At 32.7% G+C, this 12,224-nt stretch overlaps 1 protein-coding gene across 1 annotated transcript; it reads right to left on the bottom strand.

Moving 5' to 3' along the window:
• Positions 1 to 1,565: 1,565 nt before the first annotated feature.
• On the bottom strand, positions 1,566 to 9,817 carry LOC105138954 (histone-lysine N-methyltransferase CLF-like). The gene is made up of 17 exons (XM_011045217.1): positions 9,554 to 9,817; positions 8,891 to 8,995; positions 8,487 to 8,812; positions 8,147 to 8,308; positions 7,506 to 7,590; positions 7,118 to 7,267; positions 6,988 to 7,035; positions 6,831 to 6,899; positions 6,027 to 6,724; positions 5,079 to 5,232; positions 4,744 to 4,967; positions 4,346 to 4,477; positions 3,498 to 3,588; positions 2,659 to 2,706; positions 2,373 to 2,501; positions 2,204 to 2,281; positions 1,566 to 2,046 (listed from the first exon to the last, which is right to left on the bottom strand). Exons 1-17 carry the CDS (start codon positions 9,623 to 9,625, stop codon positions 1,855 to 1,857), a joined length of 2,763 nt encoding a protein of 920 aa, XP_011043519.1. The 5' UTR covers positions 9,626 to 9,817; the 3' UTR covers positions 1,566 to 1,854.
• Between the last annotated feature and the right edge of the window lie 2,407 nt (positions 9,818 to 12,224).

Genomic DNA, 12,224 nt, shown 5'->3' with positions numbered 1-12,224 from the left:
TATTGTTTATTTTTTTTATTTAATTGCATCCTTATAAATATGTTAAATGAGATTTGGAGTTTATAATTTATGCTGAATGGCTTCCGATAGGTTCTCGAGTGTCAAAAATATCTGTTGATGTTAAATGATATTAGATTTGGAAATATAAGATTCGATTTTGTTGGTTAAATAAATTGATTTTTGGGGAATGAATTTGACAATAAAACAAACATGGAACCTTTATCCTTTGTTACTTTGTTACCAACGCCTTTTCTAAAAACAATTGCCTTAAGATTTTTATAATTAATTTTTTAGTTCTTTTAGTTGTTCAATTATAAATTTTAATTCAAAACTTCATTTTCTTAACAAATCAATTTTGAATATAAGAGATAAGAGAAAGGGTATTCAAAAACTAACACATGAAAAAAATAAAAGTTTAATTGACCACATTCTAATAATGAAATAGACTAGTTTTGGTGTAAATAAATTTTATCTTCTTGAAAGATATTCAATGATAATGATGTCTTTTTTTTTTAATATTATTAAAGTATTTTTAAGTGAAAACAAGTTAAAAATAAATTTTTAAAATCTAAAATTTTGAATCTCAATTTTCTAATCAATAAAGTTGATTGAAAACTAGTCAATAATGAGTTCGTTTGTTTACTACAATAGACAACATATTATATTAGATAAAAATAAAGTTTATAAAAGAAAAATATAACTAAGTGTGTTTGGGCATCTAGGCCGAGCCTATTTTAGGGTTTTTTAAATGTTTTTTCTTGGATTTCAATCTAAAATCTTTTCAATTAATTTATTCAAATATATTACATATATAATTTTGTTATCTATTAAACTAATTTTGGATATATTGTAGATATTATTTTATTAAATATTATTTAATTTTTATTTTGCTTTTGATTAAGATTATAGGAGTCTTTTAAAAGTTAGCAAGCATTTTTTTTGTGCAACTAACCATAATAATTTCTTTTAAATAAATTTATTCGATTGTTTTTCTACGAGTTTTTATTTTTAATATCATATAATTAAATAAGATTTTTTAAATAAAATTATCAAACCTTGAATTTCAATTTAATTTATTTTCAATCAAATTATTTAAAATATATTACATATATAATTTTATTAATTATTAAATTAATTATGGATATATTATAGATATATTTTTATTAAATAAAATTCAATTTTTACTTTGCTTTTGAACAAGATTATAGCAGTTTTTTTCTGAAAAAATGCTAGCAAGAATTCTTTTTGGACAACCAATCAAGATCATTTTTAAATTTTTTTATTGAATTCCTTTTTATTGGCATCTGTTTTTAATATCATATAATTAAATATAAAATTATTAAATCCAACTACATCAATAATCCAAATTATAAATTTAACATACTTCACCTCGAAATTTCTTTTAAGCCAAGCCAAGTTTCTACTAGCAGTTGAAGTTACCTTTAAACTCATAAAGTTGATTAAATTACATCTTAATATTCAGTCACTGTTAATTTTTTTTAGCACGCGATTCTCAATCTTTTTATTTGACGTGCGCATCAGATTTTTGAGTTCACAATTAATATTTTTCTTGCTACTAGAAACACTTTAGCAATATCTATATACCGTAAGATTTGTTTCTTGCAGTTTGTTCTTGCTCCAACCCACATCATCGTAGTACAGGTGAGTTAACAACTAGTTTCAGTCTAAATTGGAATACAAGTCAGTTAAAGTTATGGCGGAGATGACAATGGCCTCTCCGATAACAAAATGACTGATCATGAACCTATCCCCTACGATAAGTGAGAATGATGCTTGTAATTGTAAAAGAATTGACAAAAAATTTTGAATGGAGGATGTAAGTAGATGCTCAAATTAAGCAAGCTTCTTGGCACGGCCACTTGAATGACCGCCATCTTCTTTCTTTGATCCAGACGCTTCAGGCTTCCTAGCCCAAGCAGGGGCTCTGTCTGGCTCATAACGATAATCATAGAAAAGTTCCTCCCCTGCATTAATCCTTTCTTTGGCGAATATGCCCACTCGGTGATCCCCTGCAACCATTATGACCTGCAAACAACGCGGTGGTTGAAAGTGAGGAAACAGTGGCACGATATTAAATATATTCCAGCCATGTTTTTAGCACGCTATTAATCAGAAACCAAGTGCAAAAGTCAAAAAATATATATTAGATAGGCTGTTGAGCTAAAGTAGTCAAAGAGGATACCTTTGCATAGCAATTTGGTTCTGGAGAGTGGTTGGCAAACTTGAGTTTGTCACCCTTACGGTATGCATCAAGAACAAACTGCAAGAAACAAATCTTGGTTTCATATAAACAATAAAAGATGGTGGTTGAATCCTCATATAAGATCTTAAATCAGTACAATGAGTCATGCCTGATCATTGAGATTGAAGAGAAATGATGAATTTTCACGGTCATATATCTTCCCACGCTTATCTGCTTCCCTATGTGAAATCAGCTCACCAGTGTACTCACCCAGGTACTCATGCTTGCCGACACTACTCTGTGAGGAGCCAGATATATTCACAAGAGGAAACAAGCAAATAAATCTCTAGGTTTTTTCCCAAATGCCTCTTGAGATTATTCTCAAAAAGCACATGGGATGAAAAGGATTCAAGGGCAAAATTTTCTTATATTACGCAGTCCATCCAGAATATTACCTTCAAGAAAGCACCCCAGCCTGAGACATCAGATCTTCCGAGTAAAACCTATTCATAGAACAAGATATTAGCAAGATGGAGAAAAGGTAAGCAGCTTGAAAATGACCCCATCAAACGTCTGTTGTTGGAAAGCATTAATTTATACATAATTTGATCTGGACATTGGAAAGAAAGCAATCAAAGAAAAAAAAATTTGATGAAGTGGAGCAACCCATTAAGGGTGGTATTTGGGATGACGGTATTCCTTGGCTTTTTCCATCTTGCAAGTGGCGCTCTTTGCACTTTCATCTGTTTCATTAACAGTTCTCGTTTCATTAACAGCGCTCTTTGCACTTCTTCCCAGTTCATAGCAAGACTTTAAACACCTTCATAATTTCATAAACTACCAATATATGTTGTATTTTTTTTTTTTTTTGATAAACTCTATATGCTTCCAAGGACACCCTGAACTTTATCGCCCAATAAATAACAAGCAGTTCTGTATTGCATGGCAATGCCACAAATCTTTCTTATACACCACATTTTTCAGTTGACTGCATTTTAGCATCAGCTTCCAGTTCAGTCAAGCCACAATGAAAAACTTGGTCAATTTCACAACTCTATAAAGGAAGCTGAAAAGCAAACTAAAAGAATAGTTTTCCACATTATGGGCATTCATGAAGACAGCCAACTAAGAACAAATAGAAGAATGGTACTGTTTACTAGAGAACTTCACCAATCATTGCACTAACAGATTACTTCAAATGCCAGACAACTAAGAGAAGCGAATATTCAAATGCGTGTACCTATCTCTAAATATCAAACAATGAAAGGTAATAAGAAGATGAAAGTGTCTCTACCCTTTGTTGTTGTTTGAGAAGAAGCTTCATATTTCTGCATTCATAATTATCACCCCTTTGGCTGGGGATACCAAGAGTACCATCACCACAACTACAAAGCAAATTTTAACAGTTCAAATGATATATAGTAGTGCAAGAAGAGTGAGGAAAAGAATAAATATATTTCTGGACAAGTAATAAACAAAACATTATTTTGAAATCCTGTGAAGGATGAAATTTCACAAGTACATCAAATGATATAAAACTGACAGAAATAACCATAGCATTTTCCTAAGCACAAAGAGCCAAAGAGAATGGATATGGCAAAAGCTTGGATGCAATGAAGCTGGTAAATGCTGGCATGGGCACAGTGGTGGGAGTGACATTAATCGAGTGCTGTTTATTGACCTTTCACTGGTAAATTTTGAGAAATGGAACCTTCATGTATGGACTTAGAACCAAAATTTGGGCCTTACCACTCTGAAGTCCACAGTTCATAGCCTGTGGGATACAGCCTCTTGTAACCAAACAAAACGCTGACATTTAGAATACACAAACCCCACCTTTAAATTCTTTGAAACTTGATATAGTTTCAACCCAAGGAAGCTAAAAGTTTGGCTACCTGAACCAACTTAATGGAAATTTCAAACCTTTGTGATTCAATCCAACATTAGCAGAAACAAATGTATTACTTACCAATGTGCACATCATTAATTTCCAAGTGCAGTTATCAAGAAAAAATTCATAATCTTCTACAATTACGATAAAAACAGTACACAGGCAAAGCTAAGTAAATGATTAGCTTAGAAATAAATAGGTCATGAATATATTAAATAGAGGGAAAAAAAGGAACAAGAGCACCAACTCACCTGACCCAGCAATTCCTACAGACATCTGGATCACATTCCCTGTCTGCAGCAAAGCATGGACATTGTCGACTTCGACATTGACTTTTAGCGCAATGACAGCCTCTAAATCGGTTCTTGCAACTCTTAGGACATCTAGAGGAGCAAGTGAAAAATAGTTGAGAGTATTCATCAAACACTTACAGACACAATAAAAAACATCTAAATCTAAGGCCCCAAATTTGTTAAAGCTGGTAAGGTATGAAGCTCTACAAGAGAAAACTCTAAATTTGAATGAAGCCCTACGATAAACTAAATTTTATTGAGTTCTCATTTCTGGAAGAAAAATAAATGGTAACTAAAAGATATACAAATACCATAAACCTTGATCTCAAATTTTGGGTTGTTAAAGGAAGGCTCACCCGCAATACTTCTCACAACAGGTGCCATTTAGCAGACATGTGCACTGCTTTCCACAAGCAGCTTGGCAACTACATGGATTATACTGACGGCAGGGTTGATCTTTTCTTTCAGTTATCCGCTTCCTAATAGAATGGTACGCAGTAGATTTCCAAGAGTACTTCAAGCGGCGAACTCTACCTCTTCTCCTTAGAAATCTTGATCTCCTTCTTGCTTCATTCTTACCCTGATATGCAGTTCAATACCCCCAACCAAAAAAAATAAAAGGAAGAAAAAGATTAACATTCACTTGCATCCTAACAAAAACATGGCCATATACAAGAAGCAAAATTCTAACCACTGTTCCGCTGCAGTCAAACTTGGAGTAGCCTTCACCAAGAGTTCCAGCATCACCTGCCTCACAGGCTAGCCTATTCTCAGAGCGAGTTATATATTGAAAAACCTCCCAACACGTCTTTAAGCCATTTAAGAGGTTCCTAGCAATTAAGCAACTGTCATGGAGAACAATAACAAAATTTAGACAGAGAATAGATGAAACCGCAGCCAATTCTCTTAGGAGCAATATGAAGGTATCAGTAAGATCATTAGAGTGTAACTGTAGTAAGGCCAATGGTAAAGGCTGTTAAATTTTTGGGACCATTCATTTGATTTAGTCAGTGTCATCATAATTTATAAGAAATAATGGAAAATAAAATGCGAATGAGCACATGTATTATGTATGCATGCATGATAAGAAGCACATATGGTAAAGTAGATCAATGGGAATGCGTGAAGATTTCATGAATTCCCTAGATTTCATGAATTCCCTTCACGCACCCCAATCAAGGCCTTAAAAAAATGAATTCCCAAATCTCACTACAATCACTCAGGATAATTTATAGCACATTGTTTATCTAACTCCATCTTATAAAGCATTAATTCTGAAATACTCTTTTTAACCAAAGATACTCAATAAACCTCTTAAATAAAAGAAATCATTATTACAAATATCGCGTTTAACAAAAGTTTTCTTCAGTAGTCTTTCATGGGTTTGATTCCACTGGATATCACTGTACTAACTTTATTTCTTAAAACAAATTTAATGGCAATGAAATAAGAAAACTGAAAATGTAAAAATCTATTTACCATAGGTGAATTAAGTTAAGTACCTCCTAACATAATGGTCACATCAAACATCACTCAGTCAAAATCATCACTCTTCCAGAATATCAAAAAAAAAAATCAACGAACAAGGAAACTGTAACAAAATTAATGGGAAGAATGAACAAGAAATGCACCCCCTGACCTGTTCCCGCCAAAAATCTCAACACCTTTCTCAAATAGGCTTTTTTCAATAGCTTTCCAAGATCTGTTATCACTTAACTCTTTTTTACATGTGTTTTTGTCCATGAACTCTTCTTTCCTAAAGGTGTCATCACTGCTAGGCACAAGTTGATCCATGACCATCTCACTTGATGGACCATCATGAAACTCACTCTTTCTCCTAGACCTTGCAGTGGTGGGAGATTTCAAATTCTTATGGGAAGAAGAGCTTGCATCTTCCTTTCCTTTGTGTGAAGTGGACCTAAGTTTCATATCACTTGACAGAAGGCCTCCACTAGCAACAGAATCAGTATCAGAAACCACCATTTTCTTCTGCTTTTTCCGCATGCAACTTAGAACACGTTCAGCCACTCGCTTGCTGTTCCTTTTACAAGTCCCACTTTTCCCAACAAGCTTAATCTTGGAAGGTGACAACTGACTAGTGGGAGAGGTGTCTTGCCGAGGTCCAATCTCTGAGTCACTGCTCTCTGAAATGTTTTTTGCATTTGACGAAGCACTTTCACTTTGGCAGGACTTCACCCTCCGGTTGGCAGATGGAGCAGAAGATTTCTTTCTTGATGTTATAGGCACCCCAGCACCATCTGATTGACAAACAGAATTTTCTTCAATAAACCCACGCTCAGGAGAAATCCCTGAAGAAATTCTCTCTGATTTCAAAACCTGACATGAAAGAATTTGATGGCACTTAAATATTTTTGTTTGTCAGATCCTTGTGCAGAAATGCCCAGTCTAAAAAAATTTTATTAATAAATCACCACACATATACCGATTTGTAGCACTGTGGACCACATGTTATGTTATCATCTGGATAGCTCCATGGAGATTGTTTCTCAGCCTAAAATATGTGTGTCAACAAAACATATGAGATTCCCTCTAGATACTAATGCAACATCATGATGGTTAGTCATACAAGATCAACTCACAGGGAAGATAAGATCCTGTGAACATCCATGTAATCTACAATCAAATACCTGCCAGCATGAAACATAATGAGGAAGCTATATAGTAACAGTAAAAGAACAACACTGAAAGTAGTACAAGAATGATGCTTACAAGACATCGGCGACAAAATAGGTTGTCAAAAGAATCCAAAGCAACTTCAAGATCTTTATCAAGAAAAGAATTCAGTGTTTGTGCTTCATTATCTTTATTCTTAGAATCCTCCACGGCCTTCTCTTCCTTCTTAAGAACCTCAAATCTTGCCTGTATAAGATTTTTGATGGTGTTTCATATCTGTGTAAAGCCAGCAAAAAGCAAATGGGAAACGGCTGGACCCAAGCTTACACTATGACCTTTTTCTCATTAGATATTATATGGAAACAACTGTTAGAATAAATAAAAATGGATCCTTCAATCGAAGGCAAAAAACATATAACATAGTCTCAATATAATACTTTCTCCTCATTACTAGAAAAAACACCCTCTTGCAACATATGCATACCTTGACTTCACTAGAACTTCTAGAAAAACACTCTGCTAGTGATTCCACAACTGGATCGGACAATCCAGCTTCTTTTATAGTCATCCTGGCAAAACAAATTATTAACCAACAGAAAAAACAACTAGGTTGCATACTAAAGCATAATAAAATCCCCGAAAAAAAATCTCATGACATAATTTACATTGAACTAGGAGATAGTTAAACGTATTTATATTCAAGGTTTTAGCATCAACCAGTATACATAGCTATCCCTTTTCCTTCTTAGCATTTATTGCTAAAACTTTATCGAACATATACGAGTTACATCACATGGCAACTACTTGTCAAAAGTCACTGGCTAAATCAACAGACAACTCATCAATATTTTTGACACAGCTACGCCCATTATTTTGACAGCATTTGGCACTGTTTATGCTCAAGATAAAGGCCACAAGCTGGTCCATTCAAATACAAGCTAGATTAAAATTTCTTCCTTTAATATGACGATAAAATTTCCAGGGAGCTCCCACTCCAAACAAAATTCCCCTTTTTTGTTCAAAAGTTTGAACCTAAGACATTCAGCGCCAATCAACCTTGCTTTAGCATACAATTTAAAGAAAAAAGAATCAATACATCACACCAGATACCATGATTATACCAACCGTAGAATATAATCTTCAGATTCTAAAAAATCTCGCTTCTCCTCTTCTTCATCAATTATTTCCTCTTCACTGTCACTGCAGATTAGTGCTTCACCCCCATTTTGGTCATAATAAATTCTCCTTCGACCAAGCACCGATTGGTCCTCTGTCATTCTTTGATTTCTACAGCAGGAATATCATAAATTACTAACCCAAAACCAATGCAGCAAATTACAAGTTAGTGGCATGAAGATGTATAGAAAGAGAGACCATGAAACTTGAATTCAAAACTCAAAATAAAAAAATGACCAACTACCATTCCAGTAAAACAAAATCTTGATACATAATAATCTAAACATACCTGTCCAAAAAAATCCATGATGTGTAAGGGGGTAACCTCTTCACTTCAGGTAGCTTAATTGGCCGTACTGCATTCTTTACTGGGATACTGGATCCCAAAAGAACTGCAGTAGAAGTATTAACATCTTCTTCAGAGCCACGACTATCTTTATCTACATTAATTGAATCAATACCACCATGCATACTGAGTGCATCCTTTTGCCTCTTTGTAAATAAATCTACACTATTGTCAGTATCACTAATCCAACTGTTCTTCCTTTCCTTTGACAGCTTATAGAGGTGGTTCGTAACACCAACCAACTTCTGTTTGTTGTCTTCCATCCTTTTCTGAAAGCAGTAAATAAATAAATGACCTGAAAGAAAAACTCAAAAGGAAGCATCTCATACAAATAACAAAAAATGTACCATAACATAAAAACATCGGTCAGCTGCAACTTGCTTCTTTAATGATTCAATAACTGATAAAACCATTTTGCTTGTTAAAGCTGTCTCTTCATCAGACTCCATCGCCTGTATAAAAATAAAAATAAAAATTCATCAGTATCCATTCTAATTAGTAATTACAACCATGAACGACCGATTCCAAAACTGAAATAAAAAAAGTTAACTAAAATCGGAAAACTTAATACAAGCAACCAGGAAAAATTGAACCGGACCAGACCGGTCTGATCATAACCATAAATTATAAATAACCTCAAAATAATTCACTGAAAATTAAAGAAAAAAGGAAAATCACAATCACCAGCCAAAACAATTGTAAAATAAACCGGATCAGCTGGAGCTCCAAGGCTAGTGCAGCGACATGCATTGCAAGGATTTTGCAATATTTTGAATCAAAATTTAGTTTTGAACCACAAATTATGCAAAAATTACTTAAAGTCAAAATTACCAATATAAATGCACCAAAAACAATTAAGACTAATGCGAACAGCGCAGTTATAAATTAAACACGTTCTCTCTACTGTCTTAAGAAATAATCAACAAACAAAAGAGAAAATCATACTAAGAATAACCAAACGAAACCTTGTGAGAGAAAATAATGTTCATGAGCTGGGAGAAAGGGAGTACCGGTGAGACTTTAGGAGGCTCCGATCTGGTGACGGAAGCAGGCGGAGGCGGCGGCGGCGACGACGACGCCATTGTTAGGATCCGAATCAATAATGCGGATCATAAAAAAATGCCGTCGCTCAAGGAAAGATTGGGAAAAAACAAAACAAAAACAAAAACAAGTAGGAGAGGATTTGGCGGGTCGGCTTGAAACCCTAAAAATAAAAATTTGGGGGAGGTTTGGTTTTGGATTATTTTTTTTCTGGTTGTTTTGTATAGTAATTTAATAATTTCAATGGTTGTTGGATTCTTTTTCTATTTTTCTTTCTTTTTAGAAAAGAAAAAAAAAGGTGAGTAAAATGTTATGGGGGGAAAGGAAACGTGGCAACTTTATTTTGAATTATATACTGTTTAAAACTTTGCAGTGTATCGTGTATTTGAACCATCAGGCTAATATTAGGGTCGCGTTGCTCTGCTCTTTCTTTGATGTTCGTAGACTTCGCTTTTCAAAAATTAGATAGGTCACATCTAGCAAGCCAACGACAAATATTATGGGTGGTGGCTCACGGATCATCCTAACCTTTTCGAGTCGATTTGAGATGGTTGTTGGTAAGTGTTTTCTCCTAAATAATTCAAGTTAGATAGGCTTCTCAATTATTTAAGATGGTATGATTCAAGGGAGCATATAAATTTAATATTACTGAAGAAAAAAATTCAAACTCAACTATATTACTGAAGAAAAAAATTCAAACTCAAGTGTTTTTATTTTTTATTTTTTATTTTTAAAGTTAGTAGGCTATAATGTTTGTTTTTTAGAATGATTTTTATTTAAGAATATATTAAAATAATATTTTTTTAATTTTTAAAATTTATTTTTGATATTAATACATTAAAATAACCTAAAAATACTAAAAAATTAATTTAAAACAAATAAAAAATAAAAAAATATTTTTTTCAAAAATATTTTTGAAACATTAAAACGAATACACTTTTAAACCATGTTTTTTTTGTTTTTGAAAAGTGTTTTTTAAAAAATATTTTTATTTTAAATTAATTTTTTATATTTTCATATATTTTAATATGTTGGTATTAAAAAAAAATTAAAAAAAACTTTTTTAAAATATTAAAACAAATACAGTTTTAAACCACATTTGTTTTTACTTTTTAAAAATATTTTTTTTATTTTAAATTAATTTTTTATGTTTTCATATATTTTAATATATTAAAAAAAAAAAACATTAAAAAACAATAATAACTACCCTCTCATTCAACTACTCCAGCAAACAAAATCCTAAGCTCCCGTGAACCTTACATATTTCAAGAAGAAATTTTATAGTATGATAATTAATTACATCTTATAAGTTATAATTTAGTTTTATTAATTAATATGTCACGTCATCGGCTCATGTGAATAATTCTAGAAGTTTAGTTATTCCGTTCAACCCTCTTTTTTCTTCCGACAACCCTCGATTCCCCAGAAAATCACAGCCTACCGTGATTTCAATGACTATCTTCACTCAAAACAACAAAAAATCACAACCTACGCCTCCTTTCTACACCGACCAAATCCCAATAGCTCTGTTCCAAACCAGATCCATTGTCAAGCGGAACAACCACCTCTCAATCACCGTTGAGGGCAGACACTCTTAAGAAAGGTTTCCCTTTACATTATTTTTCTTCTTGCTTTTAGTTCAATTGGGTTTTCTTGAATCGTCTCTATCTGGGTTAAATTATAATTTAATAATTGTAATCAGATGTATTATTTTAATTTGAAATTGTAGAGGGTTCTTTGTTATCAGCAGCTAGATTACTATTTAGGATCAAGAGAGAAGGGTTCTGGGGATCAAAAACCATTTACGAGTTGATTTGAAAGGACAGAATACAAAAGACAGGTCTATGGTTTTGAAATCAATCAATGAGAACATTTCTACTGCCGAGGAACTGTCATCTCGCTGACTTAACAAGTCTAGCTGTCTTGATAGAAGCGTAGATATATTAGAATATATTGTTTGATATGAACTGTAGTCGTTTGAGTGGGTAGGATGCAGACTCACCTAATTAATCACATTTGAGCTAGGGATTCTTATTACTTGTAATGTCGTAATTTTACGGCTTGGATTTAAAAAAAAAATTTATAAGAAATGTGTGTGTTTTTTCTATTGATTACAATCTTATAATCCTTATCCTGCTCGAGAATATATATATATATATATCTCACAGGTGCTTCATTTTATATTTTTATAGGTGTAAAAGTTTTTATCTTTTTCGTTTCTGGAAAATCAAAGCATGAGAAAGAACATCACCTTCCTTTTTATGAACATGATCCTGGGATATAGGCACTCTATAAAATGGAAAGCCATGCTTTAATCTTGCCTTGTGTTACAAAAGAAATTGTGATAACAAGGGTATTGTAAACAAATAATATAACAAATTATGTCAAAATTTGAAAAGACATGTATTTAACGATTCTTATTAAACCTAAATAATTCATCAATCATGTGATAACAGAGACATTGTAAATAAATAATATAATAAATCCCAATTTCTTAAAAATGTAATAATATTTTTAGAACTATCTATTGTTTGAAGACATTAAAAGCAAAATAAAAGTTTATAATAAAATATTTAATAAATCTTCATCATTAGCTTCCATCTTCTACAAAGCAACTAGTCCTTTGAGTTTGAGTTTGGG

Source organism: Populus euphratica, unplaced genomic scaffold, assembly GCF_000495115.2.
Source record: "Populus euphratica unplaced genomic scaffold, PopEup_1.0 scaffold188.1, whole genome shotgun sequence".
Taxonomy (NCBI): domain Eukaryota; kingdom Viridiplantae; phylum Streptophyta; class Magnoliopsida; order Malpighiales; family Salicaceae; genus Populus; species Populus euphratica.
Note: the sequence above shows the minus strand (reverse complement) of the source record. Positions and strands in the feature narration are given on the sequence as shown.